The sequence below is a fragment of the Suncus etruscus genome, chromosome 17 (genome assembly GCF_024139225.1).
Source record: "Suncus etruscus isolate mSunEtr1 chromosome 17, mSunEtr1.pri.cur, whole genome shotgun sequence".
NCBI classification, from domain to species: Eukaryota; Metazoa; Chordata; class Mammalia; order Eulipotyphla; family Soricidae; genus Suncus; species Suncus etruscus.
The window spans coordinates 37,222,566-37,246,234 of record NC_064864.1 but is presented as its reverse complement, the minus strand read 5'-3'; the positions used below and the strand labels follow the sequence as shown (position 1 = coordinate 37,246,234).

Genomic DNA, 23,669 nt, shown 5'->3' with positions numbered 1-23,669 from the left:
TCCTGGCTTTGCGGTCAGAAATTGCTCCTGGCTTGGGGAACCATATGGTACTCCGGGGATCAAACCACAGTCTGTCCTGGGTCAGCTGTGTGCAAGGCAAATTCTCTACCACTGTGCTATCACCCCAGTCCCTCAATACGTTACTTTTAAGCTGGGTAATATCTGCCATTCTACAACCCTCCATGCTTTTTAAGTGACTTAAAATCACAGACTTAAAATCACATCTCCAAGAACTTTAACCTTAAAGTGCCCGGTCATCATGCTCTCTCAGCTCTTTGTACAGGGTTTTTCTATCACTTAAAAGCCTGCCCTTGTCCTTCAAATACCACTCTCCCTACTGCACCCAAATGTAGCCATTTTTTCAGGGATCACAAGAGCAATGCTCTATGTGGTAACACTGGAAACTGAGCCAACAGACCTTTGAGGCCACAAAATGGAACTGCCGGTGGAGACCTCCAGGAGATCAAGATGGTAGAGGTCATCCCAGGCAGCCTTGACCAGGCCTGAGGCCAGGGACTTGCACAACTCAGAAAGCCCTGGTGCCTCTCACTGCCTGAGAAAAGAACAGACCCCAGGCCAGAATCTGTGGTCTCTGAGCTTTGTGGACACTGGTGGGGAAAACCCCAGGGCTCTGAGTTTCAGCATAGAAGGAGAAGCCCGCCCCCTTGTGGATATCTTGGAGGTGGCAAGGTGAGAAAAGCACGCGAAACCCCGCCAGAGATTTTCTATCCCTGCTGCCGTTGCACTTCTATTGACCTGCGAGAGCCCATCTGGATGGCCACTCGCAGAAGAGTGAGGACAGAGGACACCGGGAGAATTAAGAGAAGACCCTGGGTCAAATTGCCAGGCTCCCCAGAAAGGTGGGGAGCAGTGTGACAGATGTTGAGAAAAGAGAATTGGGAGAGTCAGGTCTTCAGAGAAGACCTGGGTGGCCTCAGTCACTTCCAGCCCTTCTCTAACTGAGTTTTTCATCCCCCTGATTTAGCTTGCTCAGGAGGCTTTCCCAGGCCAGTCCTGAAAAGGGTCACCCCTTGAAGGTACTCACAGCCCTGAGGAAGGAAGAGAGGAGTTCAAGCAGTAGCACAACTTACCTGTGGGGAGAGACAAAGGGCAGCCCCTTGTCCAGGTGGGCAACTGATTCAAGGCCCCAGAGAGCCCAGTGCCTTCCAGCTCTGTGCCATAATCAAGATCTCTCATGTCCATAATCAAGAAGAAATGTAGAAGCGATTTTCTCCAGAAATTCACCCCCTTCCTTTGATGTGTAGACACTGAGACACCGACCAGTCACTCCGTGTCCAATATGGCAGAGGCTCTCAAATAATACCTCGGCCTCAGGCTCACCCACCTCTAAAGAGCTCATACAACACCCAGCACATTAGTCAAGATTGTGGGTTCTTTGGGGGGGGTTTGGTTTTTGGGTCACATCCAGCAGCATTCAGAGGTTACTCCTGACTTTAAGCTCAGAAATCGCTCCTGGCAAGCTCAGGGGACCTTATGGGATGCGGGAATTTGAACCACCGCCTTCTGCATGCAAGGCAAATGCCCTACCTCCTTGCTATCTCTCAGGCTCCCAAGATTCTGTTTTTGTTTTTGTTTTTGGTTGTTTTTTTTTTTTGTCCTATTTCACAATAGGATCTTTTTTTCTTTTTATTTTTCGGCCACACCCGTTTGATGCTCAGGGGTTACTACTGGCTAAGCGCTCAGAAATTGCCCTGGCTTTGGGGGACCATATGGGACGCCGGGGGATGAAACCGCGGTCCTTCCTTGGCTAGCGCTTGCAAGGCAGACACCTTACTTCTAGCGCCACCTCACAGGCCCCCAAGATTCTGTTTTTAATGCGTTTTCTACAGTACCCTGTAAACAATAAGTAGAGTTGGGCTAAATGTCGCTATGAGAATTGCAAGCCAGGTTCTTGGTCCAGGAGTTCTCAATTGTGCTTCCATTAATGCTCTCCAGATAGAAAATAAAGGTGGGCTCTAAAATTTGAAGGACAAAAATGATTCTGGTCTCATCGCATTCTCATTGTTTCTAGAGACTCTCATTCATAGAACCACCAAAAACTTTTGTTTTTAAAAGCCAACTTTCCTCTTGAAAAATAAAAAAGTGGGAGTAGAAGATAATTTTATTGAAATGCTCTGAAATGACCTATAATGAACATGGGGAACAGAGGTGCTCTTCACACACCACCATATCCTAAAGCTTTGACTGAACTAAATCTTTTCTCATAGTATATTTTAAAAGACATTATAAGGTTATTGCGAAGGTGTCAATTATTATGTAAACATCCCTTAAAAATCAGGAAACTCCAACATTAAGAACCCAAGTATTCCCTAAAAAGCTAAGTTCATGTAGACCATGTAACTCTAATTGTAGGCAGAACTCTTTGCAAAGACCTATTGGGACCACCCACCAGGTGCTGCCATTGCCAAATCCTAAAATTGAAATAAAAATTTAAAGTCCAAAACCTACAAGCCATCAGAGGGTCAGTAAGCAGATTGTGCCATTTCCAAACCAAAACTGTGCTGTTTGCAAGTCCCCAGGGCCAACCTTTCTGGATGGAGTCTGGCCTTCCCTTCGGAACATGGCCGTGCCAAGATCAGAAATGTGACAAGATTGGGCTTTTGTGGAGGTTAGCCAAGGTTCACAGGGTCATGACTGGGCCATTTTATCAGGCATGTCAGGCTCACGCCCTATTGCCTGGCACAGATAAAAAGTGTTATCTTGTCAGTCTGCTAAATCTACTCTTGCCTTTACTCTCAATACCAAAAGCCTGAATTCACTTAGCTAAAACAGAGACTAGCCTCTCAAAATGCCTTTTTCTTTTATAAAGCTTTTGTCAAGAAAACATGGCCAGGATTTCTGATCTGATGTGAAGTGATATCTTCATAATCAGAGTGACAAGCTTTGGGGCTAAAGCAATATAGTACATTTGGGAAAGTGTTTGTCTTGCCTTGCATACTGCTGACTTGGGTTCGATCTCTGGTATCCCTGAGCACCTCCAGGACTAATTCCTGAGTGCAGAGCCAGGAGTAACCTTTGAATACTGCTGGGTATGTCACCCCTCCCCCAAAATACAGTGACCAGCTTTGTCTTTTTCAAAATCTGAACTTGAGAAAGCAATGCTGGCACCACATGACAATGTAGATTTATCATTTTACTTGTTACAAATAAGTTTTTGGTGGAAAGTTGCTATATTCGAGTGGAATAATTTTCAAAGTAATATAATTTAAAAGTCATCCTTTCCGGGCCCGGAGAGATAGCACAGCGGCGTTTGCCTTGCAAGCAGCCAATCCAGGACCAAAGGTGGTTGGTTCGAATCCCGGTGTCCCATATGGTCCCTCGTGCATGCCAGGAGCTATTTCTGAGCAGACAGCCAGGAGTAACCCCTGAGCACCGTCGGGTGTGGCCCAAAAAACAAAAACAAAACAAAAAAAAAGTCATTCTTTCCTAAAAAAATATCATACTCAAAAATCTAAAATTAACTTGGATACACTTTTTAATGAGTAAATATAAATGATCATAAATGTAGGGTTCCAGAGTAAAAGGATAAGACCACACAACTGGAATAAAGTTTAACACTTTAATCCATCTGCCAACAAGATTCCCCAGCCTGGCCAGCCAGGGGCCATCCCCTGAAGGAAATGAGCCCTGCCCAAGGCCATAATGAGGATTATATAGGGAAGGGATATAGGAAGGTTCTAGCTTTCTGATGATCCTTAAAGTAATTGGCTGTCTAGGGTTATCTTCCTACTGCTCCCTTGACCTTCCCTGATAGGTTACCTGGTACAGCCAGGTAGACTGACGTGGGGTCTATGGAAATAGGCTCACAACATGTGGTCCTTACAAAATGGTGTTTCTCCCTGCTCGGAACCTAAGAAGCCTGCCATGTGCCTTTTACAAAATGGCGCTCCTCCTTATTCAGAATTCAGGTCCCAACAATAAAAATTAATAAAAATTATCTTTGGACTACTGTAATATACATGTCTCCTAATAACGGCTAAAAGGAAAAAAAGTTATGTAAAAATGAGTAAACCCTGGGTCCAGAGTGATAGCACAGTGGTAAGGTGTTTTGCCTTGCATGTGGATGACCCAGGACAAACCTTGGTTCCATCCCCAGGGTCTCATATGGTCCCCCAAGCCAGGCATGATTTCTAAGTGCAGAGCCGGGAGGAACCCCTGAGCGTCACTGGGTGTGGCCCCAAAACAAAACAAAACAAAACAAAAGAGTAAACCCTAAGCCCTGAATGTAGACATTTAGAAAATCTGGCTTAGCTACAAATATCAGAACTGTATAGGGCCAGAGAGGAAAGTATACCAGGTAAGTCACTTGCTTTGCACATGTCCAGCCTGGGTTCATTCCCAAATACCCCATTTGGTCTTCTGAGCCCATCAAGAGTGATCTCTGAGTGAAGAACCAAAAGTAAGCTGTGGATACAACCAGGTGTGGCCCCCAAACCCAAACCAACAAACTGAAAAGTTGTGCCCTTAACAGGAGTCTAAGATGCAAGATAAGCACCTTCAGATTGTACTTTATTTGAAAATAATACAAATTTATTATTATATTTAAAGACTGTGGGACCATACTAGAGTCACATAAATACTATCATATACATTTAGAAATTAAATAGAATAAAAATCAATGTGGTACTATGTACTCCTATGTACACTTCAAGTGAGTCTGAGGTCGCTGCACTCTCACCCCTCAGATTTCTCCCTGGAAAGGGGTGAAGCTGGCAGGGAGATCATTGACAGGGCACATCGTGGGACTGGTCTTCATGGTAGGGGGTCCATTCAGGAGCTGCCAGTCACAATGCCTCGCCAGTTCCACCGTAAATATTTTGAGGAGAATTTTTGCGAACTCTTTTCCTACACAGCTCCTCAAGCCTCCTCCGAACGGAATAAAGCTGAACCTGGAGGCAGCTTCTGGGTGGAGCAGCAGGAATCGGTCAGGATTAAAGTCCTCCTTGTTGGTAAAGATATCCGCCACTTCATGCGTATCACAGATGCTGTAGATAACATTCCAGCCCTTGGGGATCTGGTATCCCTGCCGAAGATTATAAAGGCTCAAGGGTTGACCAACTAGAAGTGAACTTTCCACAACAAAAACCACGGTCCCAATGCCCTGGGAGGTGTAGGAGTTTAAAAGGTGAGGGGAACAGATATTCAGGTAGCTGAATGGTGTATCCACAGGGGGCAGGACCATGTCAGCAAAAGCATAAGGACTTCTAGCCACTGCACAGGGAAACAAGGGAGGTGTAAAACCACAACAAAAGAGGGGGAGGGAGGCAGAGAACTTTTAACTTACATTTAATTCAAACGTCTTAAGAGCAACCCGAAACCCTCCTGGAACCGGGGGATTCAGCCGAAGGGTCTCTTTAATAACACACCCGACGTATTTAAGCTGTTCCAAAATTTCCATATTCAACTTGTTGCCTTGATTGCTCTTATAAAGTAAACCCTATCAAAACAGGCAGACAGAGGTGAACGATTATTTTGTGCTCCAATAAAGTCAGCTTTCCAGTTGTAAATAGGGCAGCCTAAATGCAAAGGACCCCATGGTGGGAGAGTGGAAGGGGAGGCTATTAGTGACCATTTGCCTCACCCCTTGACTCAAATCCACTATTTACAACACCAGGAGAATCTGCTCCCTCCACCACTGACCTAATCACCACCACCACCACCACTCATTCTCCACTCTTACTGCCTAGAAGTCCTCTAGTCACACCCTTAGATACGCAGGTCTACATGGGGTCAGAAGTGGAACCAACCTATCAGTAAATCTCCAAGGTTCAGTAAAAAAGTGAAGAAAGGGTAGTAATAAAAATGCACTCCCTGTCCTGGGGGAAGACCTGTTTACTAGTCCCCCCCCACCCATTCCAGTCACAAAGTGAATTCTTTTATTTATTTATTTGTATTGGGCCACCCACCCTTGGCCCTGCCCCTTAGAAATCCTGGACAAGGCAGCCCAAGCACACTTACTTCCTGGGAGCGGTGCTAAGCAGATTCACTTTTTAGCTAAAGGAACTCCCAGAATCCTCCTACCTTACTCTTGAGCTCCTCTCGCACTTTCTGAAGGACCTCAGGGTAGAGACCCAGGTAAGTGATCAGAGAGGTAGCGGCGCTGGCTGTGGTATCATGCCCTCCAAAGAGGAGTTCCGTGGAAGTTTGCTTTAGTGCCTAGGAATGAAGTCACAATTACACTTTGGACAAGTCTTGCATTGCAACTTAAAAAAGCCAACCCTCAGATACAGCCGAGGGAAGTAGAATGAAAAGCAGAGTGAGAAGGGCAAAACATTTATTGGAAAAAGCCATGGAGAGCAACATTTATAAACAAAATGCCAAGTCCTGTAATTCAATGAGAGCCGATGGAGCTAAGACCCTTCTCAGCAGGGAACTCCAAGATTAAACTCATTTGGGTTAAATGGCCAGGCGTGATTAGCATTTTATGAATTCCAACTTTCGATTAACCACCACATCCCCAGGGCTGGTTGGTGGGTAAGTTCCCTAGTTGCCTGCGGCTCCTTCCATCTCTTTCCCCGACCAGTGGTCTGAACTTTCCTGTTGGGGTGCCATCTTCTAAGTCTGGACCCAACTCCAAAAAGCCCGCGGGACCAAAGTGTCCCACGCCTCTGCCGAAAGCTGCGCTCACCTGCATGTCCAGCCTCTCTCCCTTCTGCCACGAGTGCTCGATCAACAGCTGCAGCACGTCTTTGTGGGTCCCGCCCGCATCCGCCGCCCGGAGCCCGCAGATCTTGGAGCGAATATTCTCCTCGATGCGCGCGTGGATGAGGTTCCGCGCTTTTACGCCCTGATCGCCAAGAGCGCGCGGCCAGTGAGCGAGCGGACAGACGCCTGGCCCGCGCCTCCCCCGGGGTCTCACGCTCCCTCCGCACCCTGCCACAGCCGCCCTTACCCGGTACAACCCGCTGAAGGGCACATCGATGGGCAAGGAGAAGAGGTTGCGGATCATTTCCTCGAAGGCCTCCACCAGCTCTTGCTCGGCGTCCCCGCCGCTCGCCAAGCCGGGCTCGCAACCCAGCAAGATGCGCATGGCGATGCGGAACATCAGGCGCTTCACCTGGGGGTAGACCAGGAGGCCACGCTCGCCGCAGCTCAGCCACTGCTCCAGGCAGCTGCCCACTTCCTCGGCAATCACGGGCACGTAGCACTCGAGAGCCTCGCGGCTGAAGGCCCGCATGATCACCTATGATTGATGTTCCCAGGACGGAGAGGGTTAGAGCCGGCGCCACCCGCCGCGCGCTTCTTCCAAACCCCGCAAATCCCACTTTCCTCTCCTTGGGGAACAGAAAAAGAAAACCCAACTCGGTTGGAGAGGTTCCTGGCTCACGCCATCCATCCTCTACCGACCTGAATTTCTCCCCACCCGCGCTCCCTGGTGGTCCAGGAGACGCCACCCGCACCCTCACCTTCTTGCGCTGCTTGTGCAAGGAGTCGTGCAGGCTGGAAAGGCAGCCGGAGCCCAGGATGGTGCGCACAGACGCCGGCCAGTGCACAGATACCAGCCGATGCTCCCCGAGCAAGATGCGCCGCACGTTGTCGGCGCCCATCACCCGCACCGTGGGCCGCCCGAACAGATGCGTCTTGTAGATGAAGCCGTATTTCTTGCGTTTCATCTGCAAGAACTTCCTTCGCTGCGCGAGGAAAGCGGGACGAGAGAAAGAGGCGGACCTGAGAGGGGGTGCGGGGGAGCACTACCCCTCCGTCTCAGTCCAGATCCTCACTGTCGTCACCTCCCTCCCGGGGGGACGTCTACCCGGGTTTCAGTAGAAGCCGGGGAGCCGAGCCCAGCTCTCTTACCTGCAGCACCATCTGCAGAGTTTCTCCAAAAAAGGGGAAACCCATGGTCCCCGGGGGCAGAGGGAGGGCGCAGCTGCGGTCCCGGCTGCTCACGCAGTACAAGTCCCAGAGCTTGACCGTCGCCACGAAGAGCAGCAGCGGCAGCACGAAGGTGCAGAGCGCGGTGGCCAGCAGAGCCGGGAGCCCCATGGTGCGCGCCTTGGCCTCCCGCGCCACCTGCCGCCGTCTCCAACGCGGCGAACCCCGCCGCGCGGCCGCTTTATAGACGGCCCAGGTTGCTGCCCACGTTACCTTGGTCAGACAAATTAGTTCACCCAAAGTTCATCTTTAATTGCGGGTTGGGCCCCTGACTCCTCCCCCCGCGAGGCACTGCCCAAAATTTTTAACCGTTTGTTCCGCGCTCAGGCAGCGACGGCGGTGGCACCTCTGGCCTTGCTTGGAGCGCGCCTCCTGAGGCGCAGGACTTGGAGAGCTCGCTTCTCCCCAGCCAAGGTGTGTCGGGCTCCGGGACCTTGCCGGCGCGGCGGGAACTCCCGAGCTCTGGGGCTTCTTGATGGTCCCTTCGAAATTCTTCCCAATTACTTGGTTTGGGGTGGGGGGGGGTGGGGGTTAGCCTAGAGCCTAGACTGAATTTTCACTTAGAAGCCCCAGGGCTCCATTTCACCTGCCCGGGAATCATGTCCTGGAATGGTGCAGCCGCCTGAACCCATGAGTACCAAAACTTCGATCTAAATGAAAGCAAAACTCAGACCTTCCCCTTCAGAAGTGTCTTTTTTTTTTTTTTGGCACCCCCAGACAGGAGCCTTGTGGAACCCAGTGCGCTCCTGTACCCCTTTTAACACTGCCACGGAGGCGCACTTAAGGACATGAGAGGGTCACAGGGCTACTGGTTTATTTGAGATTAGCACCTGCACTTTGGATTTCATCCATGGAGGCCAAGATTTGAGCCCTCTGGGCCCAGCTGGGGAGAGGGGAAAGGGTTTCTTTCTCGGCCCTAGTAGATACATTCTTAATGTCTGGGCCCAACTGCCTGCTTGAGGGAAGGCACTTCATGCCCCATTTGTGTATGTTTTGGAGTAGTTTTGAGTTTCCAACTGTGGCCTCCAGTGACAGTTCCTAGGCCCTTTCCCCTGCAGTTCCCGCTCCCTTACCAAAAGCTGTCCTGGGCTCTTGGAGGTTCTCACCCAGTTTGACACCAACACATGTGGAGATGCTCACTGTGTATGAAATCGGGGCCACTGGGGACCGCTAATGGGAGTGTTGGGGGATTCCCACAAGGAAGCACCGGCGTAGGGGACCTGCTGGGCTGCGCACCTGGTTCTAGCAACGCCATTTCGCAATCTCGCGGCGCTGGAAGCCAGGCAGATTGGGGGTGCTTTCGTTCCCCGCGGAGCCAGGTCTCTACTAGCCTCGCTGCACGTCTGTGAAAACGTTGCTTGGAGAAGGAATACCCGCTTCCTTCAATACTTGGCCTTCAGGGTTACAAAGACAGGAGAGACGGAATACTGTCCGCGTGGAGCCTCCGAAAAATTCAGTGCCCCAATCGCCCCGGGCAGGGGATCCCGCAGATCCTGGGCACAGACCCAGAAGGGTCTCCCCCGCTCAGCTCTTTCTTCCAACGACTTAGGCGCCTGTCGGAAGCCGACCTGAGCGCCCGCAGGAACCAAGGCAAGATGCGCTGGAGGTAATTCTCAGAAATCCCTCTTCTGCCCCCCTCTTCTGGATTGCGCCTGGCAGCCCGCGCGGGCGATCGGGGGCGTGACCTGGGGCCCTGTCCCAATCCTTGGGGCTGACCTGCCTGTGACCCCTGCAGGCCGGACCATGACATCTCGATGAACTCCGCAGGGCCACCTCGCCAAGTTCAGCGGCCGCCGGGTCACCAGCGAGCTGGGCCTGCGAACTGGAAAATGCCACGGGCGGGGTGCGCCGGGGGCGGGGGGCGCTGCGGTGTTCTCATTGAGCCCCGCGGGGGCGTGGAGCGGGAAGGATGAACCCGGAGAGGGAAGATCATGGAAGCGGGGGAAGGGCCCCCCCAAATCACTAGCCTCCCACGAACTTTGATCTAGAAACTTTGCCCGGTTTTTTGGATGGTGGTGGGCGGAGAGGAGGGTGGTTGGTTTGCTGGAAAACAAAATGTTTCCAAGATGTTTACAAAACAGCTTTCACTGGGCTGGGGTGCAGAGGGCTCCCCCAACGGTGTTTTGGGGTGACTGCGTTTGTTTTTCTTTGGCTTTCGCCGGTAGGGGAAATGAGCAGCCTTTCCCCCCTCCCCTTAATTCACTTTCAACCGCTTCCCAGCTCAGAAGTGTGTATTGTCTGCTCAGGATTCTGGACTTGTTGTGGCCTTTGCTTGGGGTACCCGCACCCATTACTCCCGCTGCTTTCCTTCCAAAATTGGCACCCCTTTGAGAAATCTCCCTACCCACCTTAGAGTCTCCATAGGAGTCTCCAGCACTTTTGCTTTCCAGGCCTGCTTTCTTTCCCCCAATGCTCCACAGGAACGCATTCTTGCTCTTTTGTTTACTACCTGTTTATTGTGCTTCTCCTCAGGGAGCAGATCCGGCTCAAGGAAGGTCAGAACTAAGGATTCCTGACACCTGGGAGGGAGAGCCACTATCTCCATAAAGGACCTAACAAGCAGGCTGGGTGTGAGCGAGGGTGGAATGAAGTTGGAACTGCCCCCTAGAGGCCCTAAGCGCAGTGCAGACCCTGTGAGTACAATCCAGGGGAAATCAGTATCTTGTAACCCATGACCCCATCCTAGCTTCAGACACATTTCTCATCCACTTTAGAATCTACCCCAAGAGAGAATCCTTCCACCATTTCAGCCAACTTGGAGAGTCTTTGGCCAAGATGTCGCCTCTGAAGTCTCCCTCATGAGAGCCCCTAGGATAGACCTTGGTTCCACTGGCTCTGGGGCCTGCAAAGCCCAACGCCTGGCACCAGTTGGCTGTGGGTGATGAGTTGTGGCATATGGAGATTATGGCGAAGTCAGCCCAGCTTAAAGGGGCCTGCTGTGCTCGGGAGCTCCCAGCCCTGCCTGGGATTGATACTCCCTCTACTCCTCTGGTCCCAGGAACCACCTTAAACCTAAGGTCAGGAGGGCATCTGCTTTCTTTTGGTTCACTACAGGGTCAGCTAAGCTCTGGCTTAACGGATCCAGCTGCGACCTGTGCGCAGGTGGGTCATGGCGCTGGGGGTTGTTGGTTTGGACTAAAACACTGGTGAGAACTTGTTTTGGAAAGGTCCTGAAAGAGAAGTCCTGTGGGACAAAGGCCAAAAGGCTGATGTGGTCACACCCAGAGGCTTGAGCAGGGAGAGGGATGGAGGTGATTGGGGAGAACAGACCAAGAGCCAAGCAACCCTGCAGTGGAGTCTCTACTATTGAGAGGCATCTCCCTACAATCATGCAAAAGGACAGACAGCCCCTCCCCCCCCAGTAAAGCATTCTGGATTTTGCTCCGAGTTTATTGCTGTGGTGGGGCCTTACCCCAGTAAACATCTGTCCAGCTGTCCCTTTTCTTGGCTTCCCCATTTGAGACACAAAGACTCCCTCACTCCCAACAATCCAGCCTGGGAGATCTCGAGCCATCTGTTCTCCTCCAAATAAATATGAGTAAACGTGTTCTCAGAGTAGGATACCCACCCCCCAAGACGTGGCCTGCATAGACTAAAGCTGTGGAACTGTCTGGAGAACTGGCGGATGAAATGACGAAGTGGCCTGGGCTTATCAAGTCCAGCTCAGCGGAAAGGCACCTTCTGATCCAGCCCCCCAACAACTCGCCGGCCTTGGCGCGCGCGCATCTCTGGTGCGGGGTGCGTCGGCTCTGCTCGCGCTCCTCCTCCCGGAGCGCAGTCTCCAGCAACTTTGGGGAGGGTGCGATGCGATGAAAGGAAGGGCGGGCGAGCCCCAAGTTGACCCGGGGAGCCTCGGAGCGTCTGGGTAGCTCGGTGTTGCCGCCGGCCGCGTCCAGTCCCGCAGTGCGGCGGGGTCAGTGGCGTGCCCCGTCCCGCGCGGCGGCGGGAGCCAGCCGGTGGAAATAGAGCCTCAGGCCGTCCACCGGGTGCACGATGGGCACCGTCTGCATGGCGGGGAAGGCGGGCGTGGCCAGCTCCCAGCGCGCGGTGCGCACCAGCTCGACCGTCAGCAGCTGGAGCACGGCCTGCGCGAGCTCCTGGCCCAGGCAGCTGCGCGCGACCGCCGCCGAACGGGATGTAGTGGAAGCGGCCGGCGGTGCCCCGCGTGTCGTCGCCCGCCGCGCAGAAGCGCTCGGGGTCGAAGCCCTCGGGCGGGCTGCGGTACACTGCGGCTGTCTCGTGCGTGTCTCGGATGCTGTACATCACGCTCCAGCCTTTGGGAATCTGGTAGCCCTGTGAGGGAACCCAGAGAGATCCCTGACCACGGGGCTCCTGGCGAGAACCCGTCAGACACCCCACTCCACCCCACTCCTGGTCTTATGACTATCTCTGGGCACAGACAGGGAGGGATAGGGGGTTAGAGGACTGCTCTGCCTTCCAAACTGGTGAGCCTTGGCCCAGGGAAGGGGACTCGCGTCTCCAAAATTCCCCTTTTTAGAGGGTCACACCTGGTGGTGCTCAGGGGTTACTCCTGGCTCTACACTCAGGAATCATTCCTGGCAGTGTTCAGGAGACATATCCATATGGAATATGGGGTATTGAATTCGGGCCGGCCTAGTGCAAAAATAAGCACCCTGGACTCGCTGTACTATGTATCTGGCCCCTGAAATTCTGTGTTTTTTGGGGGGAGGCACACTCAAAGGTGATCAATACACACTCTTGGCTCTGTGCTCTGGAAATTACACCTGGTAGGCTCAGGGGACCATATAGGATGCTGCAGATTGAACCCAGTTCTGCTTATGCAAAGCAAGCGCCCTATAGATGATGTATGATTCCCTTGGTCCCAAAATTCCACTCTGCAATGCTTCAAATGAGAGACCGGTGCCCATTTGGTTGCGAAAATCTGAATAATGGATCTGGTATGTATTTCCGGGATCAGTCAATGTGACCTAATATCTCATTATTTATATTTCAGTGTTTTCTTTCCCTTTTTTCTTCTGACCATTAGGAAGTCTAGATTCTAGTCTTGTACGAACTATCTGCCTGTACCTGGGGAAAGGACAAAAACCTGCCAATCCACACCACCCACATACATGCACAATGGTCAGCTAAGCCATAAAGCTCTTCCTTTTTGTGTGTGTGTGTGTGTGTGTGTGTGTGTGTGTGTGTGTGTGTGGTTTTTGGGTCACACCTGGCAGTGCTCAGGGGTTATTCCTGGCTCCAGGCTCAGAAATTGCTCCTGGCAGGCACAGAGGACCATATGGGATGCCGGGATTCGAACCGATGACCTCCTGCATGAAAGGCAAACACCTTACCTCCATGCTATCTCTCCAGCCCCATAAAGCTCTTCCTTGTACTGCACTAAATCTTGCTTCTGTGCTTCTCACCTATCAGCACCACAATACTCAGCCACCTTCTAACAGAGTCTTCCAAGTTGAGAAAGAGCTTTCCTGCCCCTTTGTTACCCCACACCCACTTCCCATCATTTTTTTTTGTTTTATTTTGATACCTCTTCTTTCCAGCCTTCACCAGTACTGGTGGCTGGTGTCTCCTCTCAGGCAGATAGAGCTTCTGGGGACAAAGTAGGAAGCTCTCCCCTCTCCTGTTCCCACCCTGCAGGCCTGTTTCCCAGCCACCCAGAGGCTAGACTCTGCAGCATCCTTAGATGAAGTCTGACCTCTGTCATTCAGTATGGCACAATCTGAAGCATCAGTGAATCAAATCTCCTTGCTTGAGGCTGTCCAGTTTCTTCTGATATACATTCCCCCACCACAGAGGCCCTAACACTCACTCCTCCGGTTCGGGGATCTCCAAATGTTTTGGGATCTTCCAGCCTGAGACTACATTTATGCACACCACTTGGGATGAAGTGGTTGGTTCTAAGCCCCTTCCCTCCACAATCTCTTCACAAATGTGCCTTCAATATTTGGGGGCTTAAAATAAGCTCCAGCAAGTTAGTCTGGAGAGGTAGCACACTAGTTAAGGGGCTTGGCTTGCATGTAGCTGACCAGGTTTGATCACCGGCACCTCATATGATCCCAGGCACCACCAGACCTAATCCCTGAAATTAAGCAGGAATTAGCCCTGAGCATTGTTGGGTGTGGCCCCAAACATAAAAAAAACATCAATCTTGGAAAAAGGAGGTGGTTACTCTGGGGACAGAAAGATAGTGGCTACAGTTCAGGCAAGTGTGCTCAGGCAACAGCAGGCCCTCTCCCCAAGAGTGAACAGAGCCTGCACTGAGGAGGGATTGCCCAAGAGATGGAGCCAGACCATGACTTCTGCCCAGTGCAAGCCAGATTGATCAGACCCCATTCCCCTTATTTCATTTCTTTCTATCCCTGGCCTCTAGTCCCAGATATACTGGGTGAGTGACCATAATCATCACCCATTTGTTGTTGGAGTCACAGACATGAGGGGATGGAGGGAGAGTTGTTCTGCTTTCCACCAAGTGTCAATGTCTAAGTAGGAGTGGAGGGTTCTTATGGGCTCACCAAGGAGACCCAACCTTGATGCAAAGCAGTGCAACAAGGTTTGACCCATTTTTGCAGCTGGTAAAGTAGAGGCTTGGAAATGGGACAAAAAGACTTGGATGTTGTAGGGACCTAGCTCCGGAGGCCCAGGGTGGGTGGCCTGAACACTTACATCCAGCTCAAAGGTACACAGCGCTGTGCGGTAGCCCCCAGACACAGGGGGCAGGAGGCGCAGCACTTCCTTGACCACACAATCCACGTAGTGCAGGCGGCTCAGCACAGTAAGGCTGAGGTCCAGCTCGCAGCCGCAGTCCCAATCCGACTGGAGCCCTGCGGCACCCCCTGTGGGCCCAATCACACAGCTGCAAGCAGGTTCTAGCCCCTGCACCTCCAGTTCCTGCTTGATCTTAGCGATGGCTGCAGGGTGCTGCAGGAGCAACAGGACGAGGGATGTGCTGGCACTGGCTGTTGTAAAGAAGGACGCAAAGAGGAGCTCCACAGCTGACTCCTGAAAGACAGTCCAGACTGATTAATGCATCATTGTCTCATGGTGAAGGCCCCAGGATCCCCACAGCTAGCAAGCTGGCAGCATTGGAGGCCCTGTATGAGCCTCCAGACTGGCACGTGATGGTCATAGAAGTGGGTACTCTCTGTGTCCTTTGCCTGCTGGAGCAGTGCCAGTGGGGACTAAACCTCAGTCTGTTCTGCCCAGGAAGGAGTCCAGAGCTTTATCTCTGGGCTCTCAGCCCCCCAATTCCCAGTGTGTCCTCCAGGCTATACTAATCTTTATTTCTGGAAATTCTTTTATTTTTGTTTTTGTGTTTGTTTTGGGGCCACACCCGGTGATGCTCAGGAGTTATGCCTGGCTATGCACTCAGAAATCGCTCCTGGCTAGGGGGACCATATAGGATGCCAGGAATCGAACCAGGTCCATCCTGTATTGGCCACATGCAAGGCAATTGCCCTGCCACTGTGCTATCACTCCAGCCCATATTTCTGGAAATTCTTAATCATTAACCATACTTAACCATTCTATGCTTATCCCTGTTGTCTAGAAGTGACACAGGCTGTGTTCTGTCTCCTATGCCTGGTGGTAAAAGTAGCATTTTGTTCACTCTTGTGCTCCCCGTCCCTGCATAAATGCTGGCACTAAAGCAGCTTCTAAAAGTTGAGGAATGGAATGTCCTGGCTCAGAGTTACCTTTCTATTCCTGTCTGGGCTAAGATGGAGAGAAGGGACAGAGCCCCCTAGGAACTTCATAATCTCCCTTGGAAAGGGGAAGTTCCTGGCCTGCCCCAATGTCTAAGCAAAACTGAAGCATCTTCTGAGAAGAAATGAAGATTGGTCCCCAATCCACCTTTCTTTTTCTTTTTCTTTTTTGGGTCACACCAGGCAGTGCTCACGGGCCACTCTGGCTCTACACTCAGAAATCGCTCCTGGCAGGCTTGGGGAACCATATGGGATGCTGGGTCTCAACCACCATCCTTCCACATGCAAGGCTAACTCACTACCTCCATCCATGCTATCTCTCCGGCCCCCAATCCACCTTTCTAGGCTGGCTGGTGGCAGGAGGGGAAAAGGCCCAGGTAAAACAAAACATGGGAGTTGTTTACAGAAGGAAGGACCCCATTGCTACCCCACCTCTCATCTACACTCTCAATTTGGATTCTCAAGCAAGTCCCAGGGATGTAGTCTAAAGCTTCTCTTCGTGTAGCCACTGCATGGGCTTGACTGGTCATGCAGGTGCACAGTGTCCACCGCAGTCAGTCAGAGGTGGGTGGTGACAAGATAGCTTATGGAAGGAGTGTATTGATTTGGGGAGGAAGAGGAGCACCCCAAAAAGAAGTGAATGTGTGCTACAAGCTTTTTGAGTTTATAAAGAAAAGAAGTAAAAAGGTTTCCTAGTCAGGGGATAGCAGAAGCAAAGCATGGGGCTCAGAGAAGGGCCAGAAGAGGAGCTGTTTGGCTGGAATCTGCAAGGAAAGACCTGAGAATCAACCTTCACCTCTGCTCCTGAGAGCGATGGCCCATGGCCAGGCCACAGAGCTAGTTGGAGTACTGAGTCATGACTGGAATTCAGATCTCTTTGCTCTCACCCCAAGGTGTGCCTGTGGAGATGCAGCCCATGGACAGAGAAGAAATGTGGAAGGGCAGAATGGAAGCCTGCCACCTACCTTCAGCTCCTGCATGGAGAGCTCACCTCCCAGCTCCCTAGTGCTACGGATGATCATAGCCAGGGCATCACCTGGCTCTGTAGCCTTGTCTTCCAGAAGCTTCTCTGCAATAGCCTCCTCCAGGTGTTGATAGAGCTGGTCCCGTGCCCGGATGCCCTAGTAGGGTTAAGGGGATTTGTGGGGAGAGGAAGGTGGAGCAAGAAAGCCCAGGGGCCCATGGCTTGGCATCTACCCCAGCAATTTCTGGGGGCTGCTGTTCTCCGGAAATCCTGGTTTTAGCCATTGAGCATCTTAGCTCCTTGCCCTGGCTCATGGCAGGGGATCAACATATGCTTAGGTATTTATTCTTTATCCCCATCTCTTGTTTATCATAAGCCCTCTTGGAGGCAAGGGTGGCAATATTCTGAGAAGAGGAGGATGAGGCTGAGAGGTCCTGAGATTGTGCCAGATTACACTGCAGTCAGTGCCCATTCATATCTAGCACAAAGCCCCATGGGGTTGGGGTCTGTGCTCTTTTCCACACTAGGCTCTGGAGGGGGACAGTGGACAATGGAGCAGAGAGATCACCTAACACTGCCAGCAAAGTTCTGACTTAGATGACACCAATAGATGTTCTAAACACCTAGTCTATGAGAAGGGGTAAGATGGAGGCACTGCTCCTCCAATTCAGAATCGAAGTAAGACATAGAAGGAGGAGGAGGAGGAGGAAAAAAAGGAGGAAGAGGAGGGTTATTTTGGTTTTATAATTGCTGTGTGCTCTTGGGTGAATCGTTTAACCTCTCTGACCTTCAGTTTCTTCCCCCAATAAAATAAGACTATTTACATTTTGCAGGCTGCAAGATTTAATCAAGAAGCAAATCAATTTGCCGGTAAATATGCCAAACTTACTTTTTGTTTAGGTAATTGAAAACCAGGTCACAGTACCGAAAGAAGCCCCATCTCTCTTTCTCTCTGGGGCGGGAGAAGACATGGAGTCTCCTAAGTGCGCCTAGTGGGGCGGGTTGCTCTGAAGTCGGAGGGGCGGCGGCTCTCAGATCCCGAAACTAACAGGTCAGCCTGAACCCCCGGCCAGCCTGCACCCAGCCCCCTTCAACCAGGGCTGGCGCCAGGCTGGGCCCCGAGGGCGTGTCCGCGCCCCCTCACCCCCAGTCCTACCATAAGTTCCGCAGCCCTTTGGAAATTCCAACCCAGGATTGCAGGTTGGGCCCAGAGAAGCCGCTTTAGGGAGCGTTTGGGCCGGACTGGCCAAACGCCCGCCCCCAAGACCCAAAGCCTGGAAGCCACGGGCTAAAGATTTGGAGCAAATCCCAGCAGGAGAGGCCCCGAGAGGGCCTGTGGCCCGCAGCAGGTCGCACAGCGAATGAGAACAGCGTGCCAGCCTTGGCGCAACACCCCCTCTCCCAGCCTCTTCCCCCCATGGGCCATGCCTCCCTCCTCTCCTCGGGCAGAGGTGACCATCCGCACTGGGGACCCTACACTGCGTGCGACAGGGGTCCAGGATGTCGTTACCTTGCGCAGGCCGCTGAAGGGCACGTCGAGGGGCAGCGAGAAGAGATTCCCCACGAGCTGCTCGAAGGTGCGGGTCAGCTCTGCGCACTGCGCTTCGTCCAGCCGCAGCCCGAGTAGGATGAGTGCGGCCATGCGGAAGGTGAGCGCTTTGGCCGCCTGGTAAACCACCACGGGCGCGCCCGTCGCGCACCAGGAGCGCACCTCGCGGCGCAGAGCCCCTTGCAGGCGTGGCACGTAGCGCTCCAGCGCCGAGCGGCTGAAAACGCGCGCCAGGACCTGTGGGAGCGGGTGGGTGGGTGGGTGGGGGGCATCAGCCCGGGTTCAAGTCCCGCTCCCTCTTCCCGCGAGTCCAGAGGAGCCAGAAGGTCCTTTCGGTCCCCACCATCTCCTCCAAGTAGCCTACATTCGTCGTGATAAGTGTACTCGCCATTCCATTTAGCTCTCCAATGGACACAGCCCCTCCAGGTACTACCTCCTCCTGGCCCCTTTCCAGATCTGAGTCCCCAATGCTTTCGATAGCATTATAGGCATAGAAGACAGGACGCAAGCCACTGACGGAGATGGTCCGTGGCCGCCTACTGGTTAGCCTGGGGTTCCCGCCTGGTTCATTGGGACCTGCAACTGGCCCTCCCCGGGTGCGCCGGCCGGAGCAGCGGCTCTACTGTCCCCTGGGCAGTCGGCCTCCCCGCTTGGAGCTCACCTTGCGCCGCTGCCGGTGCGGCTCGCCAACTGCGCCCAGTAGCGTGTGCGAGCCCAGGAGGATGTGCGCACTCTGCGGCCACTGGCTGCGCACCAGGCGGTGCTCGCCCAGTAGGATGGTGCGCACGTTCTCGGCGCCGCTCACGCGGACCACCGGCCGGCCCAGCAGGTGCGTCTTGAACACCGGCCCGTAGCGCTCCCGGCGGGAGCTGTGGAAGCGCGAGCCCTGAGTGGCGAGGCGGAACGGGGAGGGAGGGCTGAAGGCAGCAGGGTCTGGCCCAGTTCCCTCACCCCTCCAAACCCTGAGTCTCCACTCCTTCCTGCAGGCCGGCGCCCAACTCCTTACGGGGCAATCCCACAGGGGCCTGGCCACGACCCAAGGAGCACAGAGAGTCCGTCCGGGAACTCCTGTTCCCATTGATGAGAGAAGACACTGTCGCATGATAGTGACAAGCTCCTTCCCCCAAACCCCTCCGCACCACTACTTCAACCCAATCCGCTTTGTTTGGGGCCGCGTTTAAATTGTTCCGCCCCACCCCCAAATAGGGGGCCTGGAGCGATAGTACAGCAGGTAAGGCGTAAGGCACTTGCCTTGCAAGCGGCCAATTTGTATTCGATCCCCAGCATTCCATAGGATTCCCCAGAGCCCGCCAAGAGTAATGCAGAGCCAGGAGTAAATCCTGAGGATTGCCGGGTGGGAGTCAACCCCCTCACCCTCAAATTATTCTGGGAAGCATCTCGACCATAAACGCCCTGCTCCCCCCAGCGAGGAATCGGCCGGGCAAAGGCGGATAAGTGGTCTGGCTATGAATCCTCCAGCATAAGAGCAAGAAGAGCCAGATGGGGCCTCTTAGAGCCCAGGGAAGAGGGACGGGGGTAGGGGGAATGACGCTGGACGCTCACCTGTACTAACCAGTGCAGCGTTTCACCGAAGAAGGGCCAGCCCATGGAGCCCTTGGGCAAGGGCAGGGAGGACGCCGGGTCTCTGCTCAGCGTCCAGCGGAGGGTCCAGAGGTGCTGGGCCAGGCTGAGCAGCAGGCAGGCGCACAGAACAGCGGTGCCTGCCGCCCCCAGCACGGACAGGCAGCTCAGCACCCAGGGGAGCATGGCGAACAGACCTGGACTAAGTCGCTCAGGGCTCGAGAGTTGGAAGGAGGCCCTGATGGCGCTCAGTGCTCATCTGAAGGTCCGTCAAGGGCCTGGTGTTTGCGGACCCACACCGGTATTTTTAACCTCCAAGTTGGTGCAAGGCCGCAGGACCACGCGCCTGTATGGAACGTGCCTTGCTCGACGGCGGCCCAGGACTTTAGGAGAGCCTGTGAAGACTCCGGGGCCAAATGACAGTTCCCAGTACCCGGCCTCGGAGGCCCTCCCACCACCTCCCGGGCCAGCACTCCTCTGCTAGGAGCAGGAAGGAGGGCGAAGAAGGAAGCACCTCGCAGGCACTGCCAACCTAGGCTGGAGACCCCCGTCCCAACCCTCTTTATCGGCTCCCTCCCTAGGGACTGAGCCCCATTCGCACCCGACGCGCCCATGCATATTTAAAACGCGCCACGCGGAGGAGTGATTGGAGGCGGTGGGCAGCGGGCGCGCCCCGAGGGGTCAGGGAGAAGGGAGTGGCAGCCCTGACACGCCCCGCTCGCATCCCTGGGCGGGGCGTGCGCTTTCGCACCCCGAATCCTCGGCCTCACACTAGAGCTCCACGGGTGGGCGCACCGGGCGCCCCTCGAGCCCCACCCTCCGGCACCGCCCCTCCGGAACTCCAGGATTAAGGGGGGCTTCTCCTCCTTTGCTCCGCTTTTCTTGTTGGGGCTTTGCCACGTTCCGCGCCAGCTCTGGCATCGACTGCGCCTACACCTAATACCCCACATTGAGCTGCTCCAATCTGTCCCCATCTTCAGATTCTCGGAATGACCACTTACATAATGAAGATCCTTCCAAGGGTTATAGTGTCATCATTCCCCAAAGTTGCCCGAGACACCCAGAACCCGTAGGAGCAAAACACACTGGGCATCCCTCGGGCATCTGGGGGGGGGGTCCGATTCGTCCCGGGGCCACACCCACTCTCCGGCTGTCGGTCTCAGGCTGTGGGTGTCCGTCTGTGGTTCCTACTGTGCTGCAGCTCTCCCGTGGCCCTCGAGCATGACTGTTCCACCAGGTTGGGGGTGTGGGGAGCTGGTACTGAGAAGTGCGCAGCCCACAGAACCAGCGCAGGGGAGGGTCTGTACTGGTCGCTCCCAGCAGCCGGTGCCAAACCAGCTCTTGGAAGCCGGGACTAGTACCCGGAAGGTAAGGCACGAAACCGTCTTTGAAGGGCGCAGACTATTCACTGCACCGGTTGTGTGTGTGTGTGTGTGTGTGTGTGTGTGTGTGTGTGTGTGTGTGTGTGTGTGTGTGGCTGTGGGTGGGGGTGTGTGGTGGGTGGGGGTGTGTGGTGGGTGGGGGTGTGTGTACATGCGTGTGCCTGTAGAATTCCCACATTCTTCCATGTGGAAGTTTTTGTTTTCAATACGTTTAGTAGGATATAGAGATGGTCAAGAAAATAACTGCTTCTCTGTTTTGGTGACATTAGGGAATACTAACTTTCTGCGGCAGCAGATGTTTTAAATCAAGACGCGCTGAATGGATGCAATTGCAAAGCATTTTCGACAGCTTGCTTAATCTTTTTAATTTTCCATCACAAAAATCAAAAAAAGTACATAGAATTCTTTACAGTTTTGTTTTTCTTTTTACAGAGTCAACTATAAGGTTCCTATAGGCAGAAATCCTGAAAATGCACAAAGGCGCTTTCTGCCCAAATACGAGGAAGAGTAAGGATAAGGCCGAGGCTCCCTGTGGATGGCGGTAATTTACACAAAGGAAAATGTACATTCGCTTTAGGCTGCGCAGAGTTCATTTGGTTTGGCTTGTTTCCATCTATGATAGGTAGCGAGACCTGCTGTTTGAAGAGAGTAATCTGACCCCACTGCTAACTTCTGGGTGCTGGAACGTTCTAGCCTGCGAGCTGCGCCTGAAGCAGTAAGCCTCACTTGGGCCCTGCTCTTTCTTTATTTTTTTAAATTGGAACCAAACCAAGCCAAATAAAAAAAATCCTACGATGGGGTTAGCTACAAACTATATACTTTAAAATAGTGCCTCTAATAAACAGAAACAGTCTTGCATTTTAGGGAAGTTACACACCTTTTCTTCATATGCAGAAACATGAAATCAAACCACCCAAGAAAAACAAATCATTCCCATTTTTGGGGGGCTAAATCGTTTGAGTTTAGGAAGAATTAGAAATTTTAGTCTATTTAAATCAGACTGTGGTGAAATTAAAGCTAGAGGAGCACAACAGTGAAATACTTGCAGATTTCATTTCAAAACCAAATGCTAATGAAAACAAAAAACTCAACTCTAAATATTAAAACAAATTAAATGTATGGGGCATGTTTTTAAATTATTTAAATCCATTTTATACACGACTTTTTATGATTTATATATTATATATTACAGTTTTGCCTTTTGTCCTTAAAAGTCAAAAAATTAATGTTACATTTTCCATATATAAAATAGTATTCGCTTTTTAAAAATTCATACAAACTGTATTTGTTATTGTTTATTTGCGCTCTCGTCGGTGTCTTTTTTCCCTACTGTATTTCTGAATTCTGAAAACAAATGATGTATCATGACCAGTCCCAGTGAGAAACTAGTGTGGCATCACGGGTTTGGTGTCACAGAGTGCAAAGCCACGCGAAGTCTACGTGTGCTGGGACATACCATTCACCAAACTTCTCAGCTGCTTCACCACTGTCTCTATCAACTTCTGCTTGTCTCGATCATTCTTCCTGAACTGAGCAAATATATTGTTTTTTTTGCTAGTATCCTTCATCCTAGGAAAAGAGGTGAATAAAGAAGTTGTATAAAAGAAAATTAAAAGCTATGCTGTCACAAATCAGATGTCTTGGTGTGCTCTAAACCAGTTCTCCCTAATCCTCTGCTTCAAAAAATACACTTAAAAGAAAACAGGTATTCATAAAATTACAGAGATAGGAACCCCACAAAAAGCAGCTTTATTTTCATCCCCTCTGAAGTAGTGTTTTGGCATTAGTATGTGAAGTGAAAGTATGTCAAGTTTTCTAGTATTGTACTATTTCCTTTTTTCTTTTATTTTTCTTAAAATTTTTTACAATTTTTAAATTTTTATTTATTTAATATCTTTATTTAAAAACCATGTTTACAGACATGATTAGAGTTGGGTTTCAGTCATAAAAAGAACACCCCCTTTTCTCCAGTGTAACATCCCCATCACCAATGCCCCCATCTCCCTCCCCCCCAGACATGGCTTTCTACTTCCTTCACATACTGACATTGTTATGATAGTCCTTAGTGCAGTTATTTCTCTAAAAACCCATAGATGCACTATTTCTTAATCTAAAATATATGCTACAATCCATACTCTATAGACTGGGACTCATTTACAGGAAGATAAAGGAAAAGGAAAAACACATTAGACACTATATAGTACTTTTTTACCCCGTTGTCTTCTCAAACTAAGTAAACCGTGGTTAACTGAAATGTGGAAAAATAATATTTTTAATTCAAAAATGAAAAATTTGAATAATGGTACTTGAAATGAATGGGTGAAACACAAATCTATTAACATAACAAAGAGGGAAAGTAACATCTAAACTTGTACTGTTATTGTCAGGATACATCAGGCAATGTCTTGCTGTATTATTTTCTTATGAAATTATTATTATTTTTGAATCACATAACTTCTCTATCTGGAAGAGTCAAAGTATATACTGGTAGACTTTAATTCTATGACAAACATCCCAACTCCTTAGTCACGTTACAAAATACTTTACTTTCCTGCATTATATTTAAATATACGTAAAATATTTTAAGTCTATTCTATTTTTTTTAAGTCTATTCT

The 23,669-nt window shown here is 51.6% G+C and overlaps 3 protein-coding genes across 3 annotated transcripts in view; all 3 read right to left on the bottom strand.

Annotated features, from left to right (window-relative positions):
* Positions 1 to 4,513: 4,513 nt before the first annotated feature.
* LOC126033846 (cytochrome P450 26A1) lies at positions 4,514 to 8,042 on the bottom strand. Its single transcript, XM_049790878.1, has 7 exons — positions 7,819 to 8,042; positions 7,428 to 7,652; positions 6,914 to 7,204; positions 6,650 to 6,808; positions 6,043 to 6,177; positions 5,306 to 5,458; positions 4,514 to 5,044 (listed from the first exon to the last, which is right to left on the bottom strand). Exons 1-7 carry the CDS (start codon positions 8,005 to 8,007, stop codon positions 4,703 to 4,705), a joined length of 1,494 nt encoding a protein of 497 aa, XP_049646835.1. The 5' UTR covers positions 8,008 to 8,042; the 3' UTR covers positions 4,514 to 4,702.
* A 3,768-nt stretch (positions 8,043 to 11,810) lies between these two features.
* LOC126033404 (cytochrome P450 26C1) lies at positions 11,811 to 19,858 on the bottom strand. The gene is given in 7 exon segments (XM_049790396.1): positions 11,811 to 12,014; positions 12,016 to 12,189; positions 14,542 to 14,877; positions 16,544 to 16,699; positions 18,053 to 18,328; positions 18,753 to 18,977; positions 19,655 to 19,858. Coding segments are annotated over 7 exon segments (1,575 nt in total).
* A 1,535-nt stretch (positions 19,859 to 21,393) lies between these two features.
* EXOC6 (exocyst complex component 6) overlaps positions 21,394 to 23,669 on the bottom strand; it is a 165,161-nt gene continuing 162,885 nt past the window's right edge. Inside the window, exon 22 of the mRNA XM_049790835.1 lies at positions 21,394 to 22,623. Within this exon, the coding sequence (XP_049646792.1) occupies positions 22,491 to 22,623 (133 nt within the window). The 3' untranslated portion in view covers positions 21,394 to 22,490. The remainder of the gene's footprint in view (positions 22,624 to 23,669) is intronic.

What these genes read in the sequence shown, in the direction of transcription:
- LOC126033846 (XM_049790878.1), bottom strand. Translation starts at nt 8,007, where the DNA reads ATGGGGCTCCCGGCTCTGCTGGCCACCGCGCTCTGCACCTTCGTGCTG. An exon ending in CTCTGCAGATGGTGCTGCAG is followed by an intron (nt 7,653 to 7,818) that starts GTAAGAGAGCTG and finishes TTCCTCGCGCAG; the next exon opens with CGAAGGAAGTTCTTGCAGAT. An exon ending in GAGAGAGGCTGGACATGCAG is followed by an intron (nt 6,178 to 6,649) that starts GTGAGCGCAGCT and finishes CTTCATTCCTAG; the next exon opens with GCACTAAAGCAAACTTCCAC.